This window comes from Cherax quadricarinatus, chromosome 52, assembly GCF_038502225.1.
Source record: "Cherax quadricarinatus isolate ZL_2023a chromosome 52, ASM3850222v1, whole genome shotgun sequence".
NCBI lineage: Eukaryota > Metazoa > Arthropoda > Malacostraca > Decapoda > Parastacidae > Cherax > Cherax quadricarinatus.
This window is the reverse complement of record NC_091343.1, coordinates 18,338,283-18,356,066: the sequence shown is the minus strand read 5'-3', so window position 1 is coordinate 18,356,066 and position 17,784 is coordinate 18,338,283. Positions and strand designations below refer to the sequence as shown.

The following is a 17,784-nucleotide window of genomic DNA, read 5'->3' as shown; positions in this document are numbered from 1 at the left end:
TCCTGAGTCATAATTTTACGTATCTAATTTTGTTTATTTTATATGTGAATGTTTATATTTAGTACTGTTTGTTTTCACTTACAAATAATATTGAACATTGTTTAATAAACAGAACAGAGCTACAATACAGTACGGCAAGGCCCTGACTTTAAGTGTTTAACGTAAAACATTTTACACACGTCACATACATGTTGGAACCAATTGAATATGTCATAAAACACTGATATGCAGTTACGATCATTGCAAATATTCAAATAGAAATTGTTTTAAATAAATAAATATTTTCTGTTTTTACCAAATGCATTCATACTTTGTATATGCTCATTTTGTGCATATATAGAAAGCTCATATTTGTTTGGTAGAGATTGGCCAAGAACCATAGAGTTAATATTAAAGAATTTTCATAAGGCTTAATTGTGAATATTTTTTCTTTTCTTGGTTAGTGTTTTACCACATACAGTCCTACTTTCTGTATCTTCATTTAATGCATGCTTAGAGAGCTCACATTTGTTTAGTATTGATTGGCCGAGAATTATTGTTTTAATTTTTATGAATTTTCTTAAGGTTGAATTATAAAAAAAAAAAAAAATTTTTTTTACCAAATTCAGTGATATTTTGTGTTCATTTTATGCATGTGTGGAGACTTCATGTTGAGTAAATAAATGCATTCATATAGATTAAATATTTGCATTCATATAGATGAAACATTTGCATTTGTGTAGATTCACTTACAGTGGAACCTCGGTATGTGACCTTAATTCTTTCCAGAAGGCTGTTTGAGTGCCGCTCCATTTGAGTATCAAACGAGTTCTTCCCAACCAATTTTCTGTTTGGTTGGCTGTTATCACTAATCGTCGTAGGCCCCATGGTGACTTATTTATACAAATAATACAAAAAAAAAATGCGAAGGAACACGAAATAGTTTACAGCGAAGTTCTGGCAGGTCGTATTTGTTCAGTCGAGTGCTAAGCATTGTTCGAGTAGGGACCTGGTCATATACCGAGATTCCATTGTATATTAATGTACAGTAGATTAAATAATTACATTCATGTTGATTAAATAAATACGTTCTGTGGTAGCCACCACTGCTGCTGCTGCTGCTGTGTACTGAACACATCAGCAAGTGAGGTGTAGAAGAGTTGGAGATTCACTACTCAAGCCATCCCTTCCCTTGTACAATTACCTTCTTTGTTACCTTCTCACACAATACACCCTGGCACAATGACCCTTACCACAACAATGGGGGAGCTGTGAACATCTGTAAAGACACTCTAGTTAGATATGATAAGGGGAAAGGTGGGAGTGAATAGGGAAGAGAAAAAGGGGGAGTCGGTCCAGCTGCTGCCTGCCCATAAATGTCATCCCATTCCTTTCATACTACACTTGACCACAGCAGTGGGGAAGTGGAGAGCATATTGAAGTATTAAATAAGATGTGAGAGTGAAAAAGACAGTGATAAAGAGAGAGCGGGAGACAGTTCAGCTGCTACCTGCCAACTTCACATCACATACGTACTGCACTACACTTTATAGTCTATTGTTCTGTTCTGTTTTAATTAACATACAATAATTAAAGAATGCTTAATGCTATTTTTAAGTGAGAATAAACAGTACTGAATGTAAAATATTTAGTAAAAGTTTTTTGGAAAAAACTAAGTGAAATTAGAGTATTATGGCCTGTGAATAAATCTGTAATCATAACATCTTTGGGAAAAATAGATTCCAAGCACTGAACAATCAGCTTGCAATGGGTTTTCAGGAATACATGAACACCATAAAAACATTTGTGTAGAGTTTAGGACATTTATTAAAGGAAATGTTTTGCCATGTGTGGCTTTTTCAGACGTAATACGCTGTATAGCCCTTGTGGCTTAGCGCTTCTTTTTGATTATAATAATAATAATCAGACGTAATACAAAGTAAGCTTAATACAGGGCATTGTGTAATGAACAACACAAGTGACCAGTAGTGAGGGTGAGGTGAGGCAGGAGATGCATCAGGTATCAACTAGGGTCATTGAAGCTAAAACCTTGAGTATCTTTAAAAAGTAGGGTACAGTAATTTTTTAATCAAGTTGGATTTGAGATGGGCTTGCCTGACATGGGCCAGCAGGCTTACTATAGTGCTTCTCTATGGTGATTTTCATTATTCTTATGTGATGGCCAGTCCTAATGTAGGTAATAATCTTTTGGCTGAAAGTTTGTATACAGTGAAGTTCCCAGAGCTTTGTGGGACTGTGTTGATAGCAGTTAAGGCTACTTCCTGCAAATTCTACCTCTGTTGGTCACTATCATGGATGACTAGCCAGGCCTCATTAAAACTTCATTGTGGATCCACATTGATCCCTGTGCTGTACATGTGTATTGTCATCATACTGGCTGCAGGCATTTCTCCGCTGGTCAGAAACTTGCTTTTGTGCTTCTTCACGAAGTTCTTGATTGGTGATAAGTTGGTAGCTATTTTGAGGGGTTGGTTGTATAGCTTCCTCTGCTGCTGTGTTGGTGTTTGCTCTGTGGAGTACATTTGTGGCATAATTCTTGCATGTGTGACATACACACATTTTTCCCTTGAAGAACTGTGGACTTAAAGTTCTGAAGGCTCTGAGAAAGAGGCCTTTGATTGTTCCCACCTCTTCTTGTTTTGACGTAATGATGAAGGTAAATGTAATGGATAATTTTTGCAAGTAGGTTCTTGGTAAGCTTTGAACAAAAGTCTGCTTTCCTTTGGGTGTTAAAGCACATCTAGGAAAGGTAGCTAGTTGTTGTTTTCCTCTATTGTCAGTTGAAACTTTGGTTCTGGATTGTTGATGGAGACGAAAATATGCACATTTAGACCTTTGGGCACATTGACAAAGATGTCATTGGCATGCTACAACCATTTGTTTGACCTGAAGATTGTAGCTAAAATGCAGCTGAATTCCAAATTTTCATTATTCATGTTAGCTAGAAGTGCACTATGGGGTGAGCCTACAGCTAACCTGAACAGTTTTGTATTTGTTTCCTTTGATGCTGAAGCAGTTATAAGAAATGCAAAGCTTGATTGGGTACATAAAAATCTCTGCAAGGCACACACCAGTCTTCATCTACAGTAATCACTCAGAGTAGGAGGTTGATGGCTTGGTCCACTGGTCACCCGAGTTCTTTAGATCTGCTGGACTAATTGTCCGTAGAAGTGTTGAGTGGTGAGTATAATTGTGTAAGAGAGAGGGGTGTGGAGAGCTCCCACTCTCCTGCACCTCATACTGACATGTTCAGTAGGTGGATAACACCTAGTGATGGCTACCCTAGCCTTAAAAAACATTATAAATACTATTAAATCTGCAGCTTTTGATAAATTTCTACCAAATAAATGGGAGTGCTCTATATGTGAATAAAATGAATGCACGCATAATATGAATGTGTTTTATACTTGTTTCAAGTTACAAACATCTCACGTAAATTAGAATACCAGGAATGCAATTCGTTTGTTTGAAGTACAGCAGTATTTGACCGACAGATCATAAAGTCTCAAGGTAAAGTGCTCATAGGTTTACCCATTTAGTACTATGCTTATTCTGAAGTTTTAGGTGCAATACTTACATCATGAATATAGCTTGCTTTTTTATTGCAGTTATTATTTGTCTAAAAAAATTTTAATACATAAATTTTCTTACTGCAAAATAAAAAAAATTACAAGTTAATTATTGCCCAGAATAATTACAGTAATACAATCTAACACAACATTCAGAAAAAAATTATTTCAGGTTTGTACTACTTTCTCCAGACTTCATAACTTGAGCATTTTTTCTACAGTATGTTATACAGAAATTTTATTGTACAGTACTACAATGTATAATGAAATCTTCATTTCATCAAAGTTGTTTGTAGCACTGGAAACTACATGTGATTTAGGGAAAAGGCACCTTTCTGCAGGGTCCTTCAAGAGAAATGTCATAGTACTGTTCCTGGAACCATTAATATTAGAGAATTAAGGTTCTTGCTCTTCAGGTATCTTATTTGTAATGTTGATTGTTCCAGAAAACTGTATTGACTTTTATTCTTCACATGTGACTTGTACATGTATAGTTGCAACATCTTTTTGGTCATTTTAGTGCTTTTTTTTTTTTTTTTTTTTTTTTATTTTTTTTTTTTTTTTTTTTTTTTGCGCGCCCAGAACTCCTTTCCTTAAGTTGTTTTACCTGCAGTTACAGTATGTGCTTAACATTTTCATTTTAATGATGCACATCTCTTAAACTTCTTTTAGTTGTCTAACTGCATCTAATTAAATGTTTTCTGCTTTTAAACTCCTCTGGACCAATTCTTAGAATTTACATTTGATCGAAAGGTAGCCATATGCCAGAACACAGCATTAATTTCATACAATATACGACTCTTCCATTGGCTGTTATATGTCTGTTATTCATAGTCATATGTAAACTCTAAAGACACTGGCCATGTGATGTTTGACTCCTTGAGTGCATTATAATTCCCAGAGGTGCACCATACTGCTTCCCTATGTGGTTTTCAAGAACGATATATGTATATTGACTGTTAAAAACCCTTTAACCTAACTGAAAGATTTGGACAATCATCTTCACTCCCCAAATACTGTGATCTGTGGATAACTTATGTTGCTAATGCCTTCTATTTCACAAAATATGTGGACTACTTAGGATCCATATTATCAGTGCCTTCTACTTTTCTAGAAGCTGAGCTGTTATTATCCATGTCCCATACTACCTGCAACCTGTGTGAACCTTAGTTTGGAATATTAAATGTATTTTAAGTGTATCCAAACCTGTTGACCCACAGCCTCCTGCACATAAGAGGTCCCATGTCCAAAAGCTTGTTCAGTTTGCATGGTGTTGCCCTAGATGAGTTTGCTCTGTTGATGGTGTGTCTCTCTTTACAGCCTCCATAGCAACAAATGACGGAGAGAGCGATAGCCGAAGCATGAGTGAGTATTCCCTCTGCCCGCTATGTAGGCTTGCTGAGGTATTCATCTTTGTGTGAAGTGTTCCTTCTTCAAGCTCAGCAGAAGTGAATTAATATCTGATACTTTTTACTTTAGTTCTTGAGATTATTTACAATTTTTATTATGATGTAGATTTTAAATGTTAAAAATATTTTTTGGCTTTTATGTGGCAAACCATCACCAGTTTCCTATAGTTATAAATACATTATTTAAACTTTTTAATTGTATATGAGCACTTGTGTTTAAACTAGCTGTAAATACAAGTGCTTTTACACTTCTATTCTGCTGGGCTAGAAAATGCAGATACAAAGCAAGCATGCAGCTTTTCTAAGTTTGCAAGCACTTATGAAGTCTCTTGATAATCACTCTACAAATGCAGGAAGTAACAAGTTCTCTGTATTAGTTATTTTCATTATTGTTTTTTTACTATATTGAAATCTTTAGCTGTGAAACTAATAGCATGAATTGCATTCACCTGATGTTCATCCTGTATATGCAAAATATAATATCTTAGGTGCCTTTCAACACGGTATGACCAGTGTTGAAGGGTGCTTACCACCACTGAGAGTGGCAGCTGCTTTAAGTAGTGGCAAGTGGTTCACAGTTCAGGAAGAAGGAAGATGAGGAGGATTAATAGAGAAGATGTGAAGGTAGGAAATCAATCCTCTGTTCTCCAAGTTGAGTGAACTTCAGTGGTTAGTGAGGTTAAAGGTACCTCTGACTCCCCTGCTAATCAAGGTAAGAATATTCTGATTGTGGGAGACTCTCAGGTAAGATATATGGACCGTGTTTTTTTTTGTAACGGATAGAAAAGTCAGTGTGTGTGCCTCCCAGGAGCTGGTGTTGGTGACATAGTCAGCAGGTTGGATAATATTATGTCAGGTAATGGGAACAAGCCCATTATCTGTTTTAGTGCTGGTGGAAATGACATTGGGAAGGTCAGGAGACAGGAGCTACTGGATAAGTACAGGTCAGCCATAGAAGTAGTCAGGTCTAAGGGAGGGATCCCTATCATATGTAGCATCTTGCCTAGAAGGGGAGTGGGCAATGAATGGATGTCTAGGGCAATTGGTATAAATTGCTGGCTAGACAGGTACTGCAAGGAACTTGCAATCCCATTCATTGATAACTGGGACAAATTCTATGGCAAATGTGATATGTATGCAAAGGATGGGGTTCACCTCTCGGGTTGGAATGGTTGCATTAGCCAGTTCGATTGAGGGGGTAATTGATGACGTATGTAGGACTTTAAACTGATAGATTATAAAGGTATGGGTGTTTGTGGGAAACAATCAGACTGCAGTATTATTGTTGGAAACAGCAGATATTCCCAGGATACCTTAGGGATATGTTTAAAAGACAATATTCAAAATAAAGTTCCTAATAAAGGAAAAGCAACTGATCAACAAACAGAGAGATAGTAGAGGGCAACGAGTGACTAGCTCCCTTAAGGTTTACTATACAAATAGTAGGAGTCTAAGAAATAAGATAGATGAGCTAAGATTACTCGCAAGTGCAGGTAATATAGATATTATTGCTATAACTGAGACCTGGTTCAACTTAAAGGATAGAGAAATGCCTTCTGAATGCAACATACATGGTTATAAACTATTCCACACTGATAGGGTCAACAGGAAGGGTGGTGGAGTGGCGATGTATGTCACAGATAATTTAAATTGTTGTGTTAGACAAGATATAAGAATAGAAACATTGGACACAGAATCGGTTTGGCTACAGTTTCTCAAGGGGTATGAAAAATTAATTTTGGATGTGATATACAGTGGACCCCCGGTTAACGATATTTTTTCACTCCAGAAGTATGTTCAGGTGCCAGTACTGACCGAATTTGTTCCCATAAGAAATATTGTGAAGTAGATTAGTCCATTTCAGACCCCCAAACATACACGTACAAACGCACTTACATAAATACACTTACATAATTGGTCGCATTCGGAGGTAATCGTTATGCGGGGGTCCACTGTATAGGCCCCCAAACCTTGATAGGGAGGGCAGTAAGCTGCTATGGGATGAAATTCATAAGGTGTCTAGATATGAAAAATGTTTTGTTAATGGGGATTTTAACTTGAGACAAATTCATTGGAACAGTCTGACAGGAAATCTTGAGTCTAGTGACTTTCTTAATACAGTTCAGGATTGCTTTTTAAGACAGTTTGTGACAGAACCAACTAGAGGGAACAATCTTCTTGACTTGGTTCTTGCCAACAAAGATTCACTAATTAATAATCTTGAGGTTAATGATGAGCTTGGGGAAAGTGGTCACAAATCACTTAGTTTCAATATACAGTGGACCCCCGCATAACGATGGCATCACATAGCGATTATTTCGCATACCACTTACTTTAATTGCAAAAATTTTGCCTCACATACCGCTTAAAAACCCGCTTACCGATTTTCGTCCGAGACGCGTCCAATGTGCGGCCTGAGCCACGCTCACATGTTCCGCCGGTGGCATTGTTTACCAGCCAGCCTCCGCGGTAACATCCAAGCATACAATCGGAATATTTCGTATTATTACAGTGTTTTCGGTGCTTTTTCTGGAAAATAAGTGACCATGGGCCCCAAGAAAGCTTCTAGTGCCAACCCTACAGCAATAAGGGTGAGAATTACAATAGAGATGAAGAAAAAGATCATTGATAAGTATGAAAGTGGAGTGCATGTCTCCGAGCTGGCCAGGTTGTATAATAAACCCCAATCAACCATCGCTACTATTGGTGGTACAGCTGCTGCTGCTGCTGCACTGTCAGCTGCTGCTGCTGCTGCACTGTCAGCTGCTGCTGCTGCTGTAGCACCGTTGTTGGTGTGGCTTATTGAGAATACCAAGAAACAATTAACCCCAGAGGATTTGCCACCCAGGATAACCCAAAAAAGTCAGTGTCATCGAAGACTGTCTAACTTATTTCCATTGGGGTCCTTAATCTTGTCTCCCAGGATGCAACCCACACAAGTCGACTAACACCCAGGTGAACAGGGAAAAATGCCTGGAACTAGTGCTCATATTGGTGGATTTAAAGCCAGCAAAGGTTGGTTTGAGAGATTTAAGAATCGTAGTGGCATACACAGTGTGATAAGGCCTGTTCTGGAAGAAAATGCCAAACAGGACCTACAGTACTCAGGAGGAAAAGGCACTCCCAGGACACAGTGTCTCATCAGTCATTGCTGCATCTTCAATAAAGGTAAGTGTCATTTATTCTTCATTTAGTAGACTAGTACATGCACAATATATACTGTGCATGTACTACTCTACTGTTGTGCATGTATCCTTCTCTTTGTGTGTGGGAAAATGTATATTTCATGTGGTAAAATTTTTTTTTCATACTTTTGGGTGTCTTGCACGGATTAATTTGATTTCCATTATTTCTTATGGGGAAAATTCATTCACATAGCGATTATTTCGCATAACAATTACCCCTCTTGCACGGATTAAAATCGTTAACCGGGGGTCCACTGTATTATGGAATTGCCCAGTAAACTGCAATCAAGTCTCTCTTCCAGACTTTCGATTGGCTGATTTCATGGGATTGAAAAATTACCTGGGTGGGCTAAATTGGGATGATCTGACTGTGGGTCAGGTAGCTGGTGTTGGTTGCCAGTATGACATTTTCAGAGCATAGTTCTAGCTGCTCAGTCAACTTTTGTTCCGAGTAGGGAAATTAGATCTAACAAAAATGATCCCAAATGGATGAACAATAGATTAAAACATCTCATTGGTCAAAAGAGAGGCATTTTTAGGTGTATCAAAAGAGGGGATGGGCAGTTAAGAAATCAATATATTCAATTAAAGAGAAAAAAAAAAAGGAATAAGAAAAGCAAAAAGGGATTATAAGGCTAAGGTCACAAGAGATTTGAAGACTAACCCAAAAGGGTTCTTTCAGGTATACAGAAGTAAGATTAGAGAGAAGATAGGCCCACTTTAAGAGAAGCTCAGGTCAGATCACTGACAGTGATAGGGATATGTGTGAAATTTTCATTTCTTACTTCCTCTGGAGTTTTTACTCGGGAAGATACTAGCGAAATTCCAGAAATGATAAATTATGTAGAACAGGACGATAATGAAGTATGCATGATTGCAGTAACTAGTGACACGGTCCTCAGACAAATAGAGAAATTAAAACCTAACAAATCCCCAGGCCCAGATGAATTGTTTGCAAGGGTTTTAAAGGAATGTAAAGAGGAAATTTGCAAACCTTTGGCTAATCTTTTCAACATATCACTACAAACTGGCATAGTACCTGATAAGTGGAAAATGGCAAATGTAATACCTATTTACAAGGCAGGTGACAGGTCCTTAGCTTCGAACTATAGACCAATAAGCCTTACCTCCATAGTGTGAAAATTTATGGAATCAATAATTGCCAAGACAATTCATAGCCATCTTGATAGGCATAAATTGATAATGAATCTCAACTCGGTTTTACTAAGGGGTGTTCCTGTCTTAGGAATTTACTAACTTTTTTCACTAAGGTGTTTTTGAATAGGTAGATTGTGGTAATGTATATGGACTTCAGTAAGGCTTTCGATAGAGTTCCACGTCAGAGACTTTTTAGGAAACTTAAGGCACACTGAATAGGAGGAGAAATTTTTTCCTGGGTAGAGGCATGGTTGACAAATAGGCAGCAAAGAGTTTGCATAAAAGTGGAGAAATCAGAATGCGGCATGTCACAAGCGGTGTTCCACAGGGGTCAGTGTTGGGCCCCTTGTTGTTCACAATTTACATAAACGATATAGATGAGGGAATAAATAGCGACATGAGCAAATTTGCTGATGACACCAAAATAGGCCGTCCAATTCATTCTATCGAGGGCATTAGTGCACTCCAGGATGATTTGAATAGACTGATGCAGTGGTCAGAGAAGTGGCAGATGCAGTTTAATATAGACAAATGCAAAGTACTAAATGTTGGACAGGATAATAACCATGCCACTTATAAACTGAATAGTGTTGATGTTAATACTACTGATTGTGAAAAGGATTTAGGAATTCTGATTAGCAGTAATCTGAAACCAAGACAACAGGGCATAAATGTTTGCAATAAAGCTAACAGAATCCTTGGCTTCATATCAAGAAGTATAAATAATAGAAGTCCACAGGTTGTTCTTCAACTCTATATATCCTTGGTTAGGCCTCATTTAGATTATGCTGCACAGTTTTGGTCACAATATAACAGAATGGATATAAATGCACTGGAAAACGTACAGAGGAGGATGACAAAGTTGATCCCATGTATCGGAAATCTTCCCTATAAGGATAGACTGAGGACCCAGAATCTGCACTCTAGAAAGGCGTAGAATTAGGGAGGATATGATTGAGGTGTATAAATGGAAAACAGGAATAAACAAAGGGGATGTAAATAGCGTGCTGGAAATATCGAGCCAAGACAGGACTCGCAGCAATGGTTTCAAGTTGGAAAAGTTCAGATTCAGGAAGGACATAGGAAAGCACTGGTTTGGTAATATAGTTGTGGATGAGTGGAACAAACTCCTGAGTAATGTCATAGAAGCAAAGACCTTGTGTAGTTTTAAAAATAGGTTGGATAAATACATGAGTGGGTGTGAGTTGGACCTGACTAGCTTGGGCTACCAGGTCTGGTGCCATGCTCCTTCCTTAAGTGGAAGTGATCTGACTAGGTGGTCATTGTTCTAGGCAAGGGGGTGGCATGGACCAGCTTTGCATGGGTCAGTAGGCCTGTTGCAGTGTTCCTTCTTTCTTATGTTATTATGTGTCTAGGAAAACTCTCTGAATGTTTTGCATAATCAGTATTGTTGGTCCAGGTTCAAGTTGTTTTGCTGGGTGGAGCCTGACCCGGGTCTTCTCCGTGTGGCGACTTGTGTGTATTGTTGATGTCTTTAAATCACGAAGGTAGGGTGACACCCTCCCACCCCACCCAAGAAAAAAAAAAAAAGGAAACACATTCACGATCATTTATTCACTCACTGTCTTGGCAGAAGTGTGCTGACCTTACTGTTTACAGTTCAGATGACCCTCTCACAGCAAGTTCATCACTCAACCTTGGGAGTGCAAGCATTGTACAGGATTCAAAATCTAGCTAGTCTCCTCAGAATTCATTCATAGATATTACAATCTAAGAGCACATCAAATAATAAAACTCGCTTGTACTGGAGATATTATATATACAGTGATCCTTCGATTTTCGTAGTTCTTGGCAATCGTAAATTTTGCCAATCATAGGGGTATTTTCGTATAAACATGGACTCGCTTTTCATTGGTTGACTCGCAAGTCGTAGTTCGTCCGGGACGCGTACCCACGGCGTGAGCCATGGCGGCAGCCAGTCTGGCATTGTTTACCAGTGAGCGAAGGTCCTCTCACATGCTCCAGTGAAATTTCATAATATTCCATTTATTTTAGTGCTTGCATGTACTAAAGTTTACTGAGTATACCAGGAAAAGTGTACGGTAGGGTTATAATTGAAAGAATTAGAGGTAAGACAGAATATAGGATTGCGGATGAGCAAGGAGGTTTCAGAGTGGGTAGGGGATGTGTAGATCAAGTGTTTACATTGAAGCATATATGTGAACAGTATTTAGATAAAGGTAGGGAAGTTTTTATTGCATTTATGAATTTAGAAAAGGCATATGACAGAGGGGATAGGGGAGCAATGTGGCAGATGTTGCAAGTATATGGAATAGGTGGTAAGTTACTAAATGCTGTAAAGAGTTTTTATGAGGATAGTGAGGCTCAGGTTAGGGTGTGTAGATGAGAGGGAGACTACTTCCCAGTAAAAGTAGGTCTTAGACAGGGATGTGTAATGTCACCATGGTTGTTTAATATATTTATAGATGGGGTTGTAAAAGAAGTAAATGCTAGGGTGTTCGAGAGAGGGGTGGGATTAAATTATGGGGAATCAAATTCAAAATGGGAATTAACACAGTTACTTTTTGCTGATGATACTGTGCTTATGGGAGATTCTAAAGAAAAATTGCAAAGGTTAGTGGATGAGTTTGGGAATGTGTGTAAAGGTAGAAAGTTGAAAGTGAACATAGAAAAGAGTAAGGCGATGAGGGTATCAAATGATTTAGATAAAGAAAAATTGGATATCAAATTGGGGAGGAGGAGTATGGAAGAAGTGAATGTTTTCAGATACTTGGGAGTTGACGTGTCGGCGGATGGATTTATGAAGGATGAGGTTAATCATAGAATTGATGAGGGAAAAAAGGTGAGTGGTGCGTTGAGGTATATGTGGAGTCAAAAAACGTTATCTATGGAGGCAAAGAAGGGAATGTATGAAAGTATAGTAGTACCAACACTCTTATATGGGTGTGAAGCTTGGGTGGTAAATGCAGCAGCGAGGAGACTGTTGGAGGCAGTGGAGATGTCCTGTCTAAGGGCAATGTGTGGTGTAAATATTATGTAGAAAATTCGGAGTGTGGAAATTAGGAAAAGGTGTGGAGTTAATAAAAGTATTAGTCAGAGGGCAGAAGAGGGGTTGTTGAGGTGGTTTGGTCATTTAGAGAGAATGGATCCAAGTAGAATGACATGGAAAGCATATAAATCTATAGGGAAAGGAAGGCGAGGTAGGGATCGTCCTCAAAAGGGTTGGAGAGAGGGGGTAAAGGAGGTTTTGTGGGCAAGGGGCTTGGACTTCCAGCAAGCGTGTGTGAGCGTGTTAGGAGTGAATGGAGACGAATGGTACTTGGGACCTGACGATCTGTTGGAGTGTGAGCAGGGTAATATTTAGTGAAGGGATTCAGGGAAACCGGTTATTTTCATATAGTTGGACTTGAGTCCTGGAAATGGGAAGTACAATGCCTGCACATTAAAGGAGGGGTTTGGGATATTGGCAGTTTGGAGGGATATGTTGTGTATCTTTATATGTATATGCTTCTAAACTGTTGTATTCTGAGCACCTATGCAAAAACAGTGATTATGTGTGAGTGTGGTAAAAGTGTTGAATGATGATGAAAGCATTTTCTTTTTGGGGATTTTCTTTCTGTTTTGGGTCACCCTGCCTCGGTGGGAGACGGCCGACTTGTTGAAAAAAAAAAAAAAGTACTAAATAAGCTACCATTGCTCCAAAGAAAGCTCCTACTGCCAAGCCTGTGGTAAAGAAGGTGAGAAATACGATTGAATTTAAGGAAACCATTATTGAACAATATGAAAGTGGTAAAAGTGTGGCCGAACTGGCCAGGATGTATAAGAAACCTTACACAACCTTATGTTCCATAGTGGCCAAGAAAAAGGAAATCAAGGATGCTGTTGTTGCAAAGGGGGTAACTATGCTGACAAAAATGAGATCACCAGTACTTGAAGAGGTTGAGAAGTTATTATTGGTGTGGATAAATGAGAAACAATTAGCAGGACATACTCTTATGACTTCGATTATTTGTGAAAAGGCTAGGCAGTTGTATGAAGATTTGGTAAAGAAATTGTCTGCAACTAGTGGTGATGTGAGTGAATTTAAGGCCAGCAAAGGCTGGTTTGAGAGATTTAAGAATCGTACTGGCATTCACAGTGTAGTAAGGCATGGTGAGGCTGCCAGTTCGGACCACAAGGCGGCTGAAAAATATGTGCATGAATTCCAGGAGTACATAGAGGCTGAAGGACTGAAACCTGAACAAGTGTTCAATTGTGACGAAACAGGCCTCTTTTGGAAGAAAATGCCAAAGAGGACCTTCATTACACAAGAGGAAAAGTCAGTGCCAGGACACACAAGCCTATGAAAGACAGGCTGACGCTAATGTTCTGTGCTAATGCTAGTGGGGATTTCAAAGTGAAGCCATTACTAGTGTACCATTCTGAAAATTCCAGAGTGTTCAGGAAAAACAATGTTATGAAGAGTAAATTGTGTGTGTTTTGGAAATCTAATATTAAGGCATGGGTCACAAGGGAAATTTTCGTCGAGTGGTTCAATGAAGTGTTTGGCCCTAGTGTGAAGGAGTATCTCCTGGAAAAGAAATTGGATCTCAAGTGCCTGCTAGTAATGGACAATGCACCTGCTCATCCTCCGAACTTGGATGACCTAATTTTCGAGGAGTTTGGGTTCATCACAGTAAAGTTCTTGCCCCCGAATACCACTCCTCTCCTCCAGCCCATGGACCAGCAGGTCATTGCAAACTTTAAAAAAAAACTACACAAAAGCAATGTTTCACAGGTGCTTGACTGTGACCACAGACACTCACTTGACCCTAAGGGAATTTTGGAGAGAACACTTCAGCATCCTCCATTGCATAACCCTTATAGGCATGGCTTGGGAGGGAGTGACTACCAGGACTTTGAACTCTGCCTCGAGAAAATTGTGGCCAGATTGTGTCGACAAGAGGGATTTTGAAGGGTTTGGGACTGACCCTGATGAGCCTATGTCTGTTGTAAAATAAATTGTGGCACTGGGGACTTCCATGGGGTTGGATGTGAGTTTGGAGGATGTGGAAGAATTGGTGGAAGACCACAACAAAGAGCTCACCACTGAGGAGCTGCAAGAGCAGGAAGAGCAACACATCGCAGCTCAGAATCTTGCTGCCGAGGAGGAGGAAGAGAGATGGAAGAAGGTGCCTTCTTCAGAAATTAAAGAGATTTTTACTATGTGGGGTAAGATGGGAAGCTTTATGGAGAAACATCACCCTAACGAAGTTGTTGCAAGCCATATTGGCAACATGTACAGTGACAAAGTCTTTGGCCATTTTAGGGAAGTGTTAAAGAGACGCCAGAAACAGAGCTCTCTCCACAGTTATTTTGCGAGACAGGACTCCAGTGACTCTAAAGGTGGTCCTAGTGGCATTAAGAAACAGAGAAGACAAGCAACCCCAGAAAAGCAATTGGTACCTGAGGTGTTGCTGGAAGGGGATTCCTCTTCCAAACTATAAACAGTCCACTCTCTCCTCCTCCAGTCTCCCATACACTAAGAAGAATCTCCAATAAAGGTAAGTGTTATGCTGTTAATGTTTCATTCATCATTTCCCATTGTATTGTTTATGTACTACATGTATATTTCATGTTAAATTTTTTTTTGTTTTAATACTTCTGGGTGTCAGGAACGGATTAATTGTATTTACATTATTTCTTATGGGGAAAATTGATTCGCAAATCGTAAATTTTGTTTATAGTAACGGCTCCAGGAACGGATTAATTACGAAAAACGAGGGACCACTGTAGACTTACGACTGGTTTCTCGGAACTGAACTCGGTCGTAAGTCGGATGGTAGGTGTATATACAGTGGAACCTCTGCTTGTGAGTTTAATCCATTCCATGACCCTGCTCGCAACTGGATTTGCTCGTTTGCAGAGTCAATTTTCCTCGTTTAAATTACAGTGGTCCCTCGTTTTTCGTAATTAATCTGTTCCTGGAGGAGCTGCTTTGAACGAAATATACGATTTGCGAATCAATTTTCCCCATAAGAAATAATGTAAATACAATTAATCCATTCCAGACACCCAGAAGTTTTAAAACAAAAAAATTTTTTACATGAAATATACATATAGTACATAAACAATACAATGGGAAATGATGAATGAAACATTAACAGCATAACACTTACCTTTATTGGAGATTCTTCTTGTTCTTCTCTGAGTGCTGTTCTTGTACTAAATTCACAGTAATTTTCAATATACTTAAGCTAACTTTGTGGAGAAAACTCATTTCTGGCGTCACTAACGACCTAAAATGGCAGTTTTGTCACTGTACATATTTCTCACCTTCTTTACCACAGGCTTGGCACAAGGAGCTTTCTTTGGAGCCATGGTAGCTTATTTAGTAATTGCAAGCACTAAAATGAGTGGAATATTATGAAATATTTTGTAGGAGCACTTGAGGGGACCTTCACTCACTGGTAAACAATGCCAGACTGGCTGGGTAGGGAGGCCGCCCCGGCTCACACCGTGCGTACGCGTCCCGGACAAACTACTATTCGCGAGTCAACCTATGAAAAGCGAGTCCATGTTTATACGAAAATACCCCTATGATTGGCGAAATTTACGATTGCCGAGAACTTCGAAAAGCGAGGGACCACTGTAATTGAAATGCAGTGGAATTCCGTACTTCAGTAATTTCGCTAATATCAACTCTACAGCTTATTTATCTATCTCACTTCATCTAATATGATGTAATAAACAACATAAATAACATAGAAACCTGATATATACTCTAAAATGAATAAAATATGTCATTTATGTAGTGGTATGGGCGGTGTCGGAGGTGGACGAGAGTTTGTCTGGACACTGGGCAAAATACTTCATGAATAATTTCGCTAATATCATCTATACGGCTTATTTATCTATCACAGTTCATCTAATATGACATAACAAACAATATGAATAATATAGAAACATGATATATACTCTAGAATGAAAAAAGTCTTTCATGTAGTGGTATATATATATATATACAGTGGACCCCCGCATACCGTCGCCATCACGTAACGTACAATCCGCATACCGCTCGCTTTTATCGCAAAAATTTTGCCTCGCATACCACTCAAAAACCCGCTCACCGCTCTTTGTCCGAGACGCGTCCAATGTGCGCCCTTAGCCAGCCTCACATGTGCTGCCAGTGGCATCGTTTACCAGCCAGCCTCCACGGTAACATCCAAGCATACAATCGGAACATTTCGTATTATTACAGTGTTTTTGGTGATTTTATCTGCAAAATAAGTGACCATGGGCCCCAAGAAAGCTTCTAGTGCCAACCCTACAGCAATAAGGGTGAGAATTACTATAGAGATGAAGAAAAAGATCATTGATAAGTATGAAAGTGGAGTGCGTGTCTCCGAGCTGGCCAGGTTGTATAATAAACCCCAATCAACCATCGCTACTATTGGTGGTACAGCTGCTGCTGTACCACCGTCAGCTGCTGCTGCTGCTGCTGTAGTACCGTCTGCTCCTGCTGTAGTACCGTCTGCTGCTGCTGTAGCATCGTCTGCTGCTGCTGTAGCACTGTCAGCTGCTGCTGCTGCTGCTGCTGCTGTACCACCGTCAGCTGCTGCTGCTGTACCACCGTCAGCTGCTGCTGCTGTAGTACCGTCTGCTGCTGCTGTAGTACCGTCTGCTGCTGCTGTAGCATCGTCTGCTGCTGCTGTAGCACTGTCAGCTGCTGCTGCTGCTGTACCACCGTCAGCTGCTGCTGTAGTACCGTCTGCTGCTGCTGTAGCATCATCTGCTGCTGTAGCACTGTCAGCTGCTGCTGCTGCTGTACCACCGTCTGCTGCTGCTGTAGCACTGTCAGCTGCTGCTGCTGCTGCTGTAGCACTGTCAGCTGCTGCTGCTGCTGCTGCTGCTGCTGCTGCTGCTGTAGCACCGTTGTTGGTGTGGCTTATTGAGAATACCAAGAAACAATTAACCCCAGAGGATTTGCCACCCAGGATAACCCAAAAAAGTCAATGTCATCGAAGACTGTCTAACTTATTTCCAATGGGGTCCTTAATCTTGTCTCCCAGGATGCAACCCACACCAGTCGACTAACACCCAGGTGAACAGGGAAAAATGCCTGGAACTAGTGCTCATATTGGTGAATTTAAAGCCAGCAAAGGTTGGTTTGAGAGATTTAAGAATCGTAGTGGCATACACAGTGTGATATGGCCTGTTCTGGAAGAAAATGCCAAACAGGACCTACAGTACTCAGGAGGAAAAGGCACTCCCAGGACACAGTGTCTCATCAGTCATTGCTGCATCTTCAATAAAGGTAAGTGTCATTTATTCTTCATATAGTAGAGTAGTACATGCACAATATATATTGTGCATGTACTACTCTACTATTGTGTATGTATCCTTCTCTTTGTGTGTAGGAAAATGTATATTTCATGTGGTAAAATTTTTTTTTTCATACTTTTGGGTGTCTTGCACGGATTAATTTGATTTCCATTATTT

At 39.6% G+C, this 17,784-nt stretch overlaps 1 protein-coding gene across 15 annotated transcripts in view; it reads left to right on the top strand.

Moving 5' to 3' along the window:
* Positions 1 to 17,784, top strand: part of dlg1 (discs large 1) — a 1,301,051-nt gene that overhangs the window by 1,151,849 nt on the left and 131,418 nt on the right. For 12 of the 15 annotated variants that reach the window (XM_070096106.1, XM_070096113.1, XM_070096114.1 and 9 more), the window contains one exon: positions 4,890 to 4,934. The exons of the other annotated variants lie outside the window; for them this stretch is intronic. In XM_070096106.1, the coding sequence (XP_069952207.1) occupies positions 4,890 to 4,934 (45 nt within the window). The remainder of the gene's footprint in view (positions 1 to 4,889; positions 4,935 to 17,784) is intronic. 15 annotated transcript variants of the gene reach the window in all.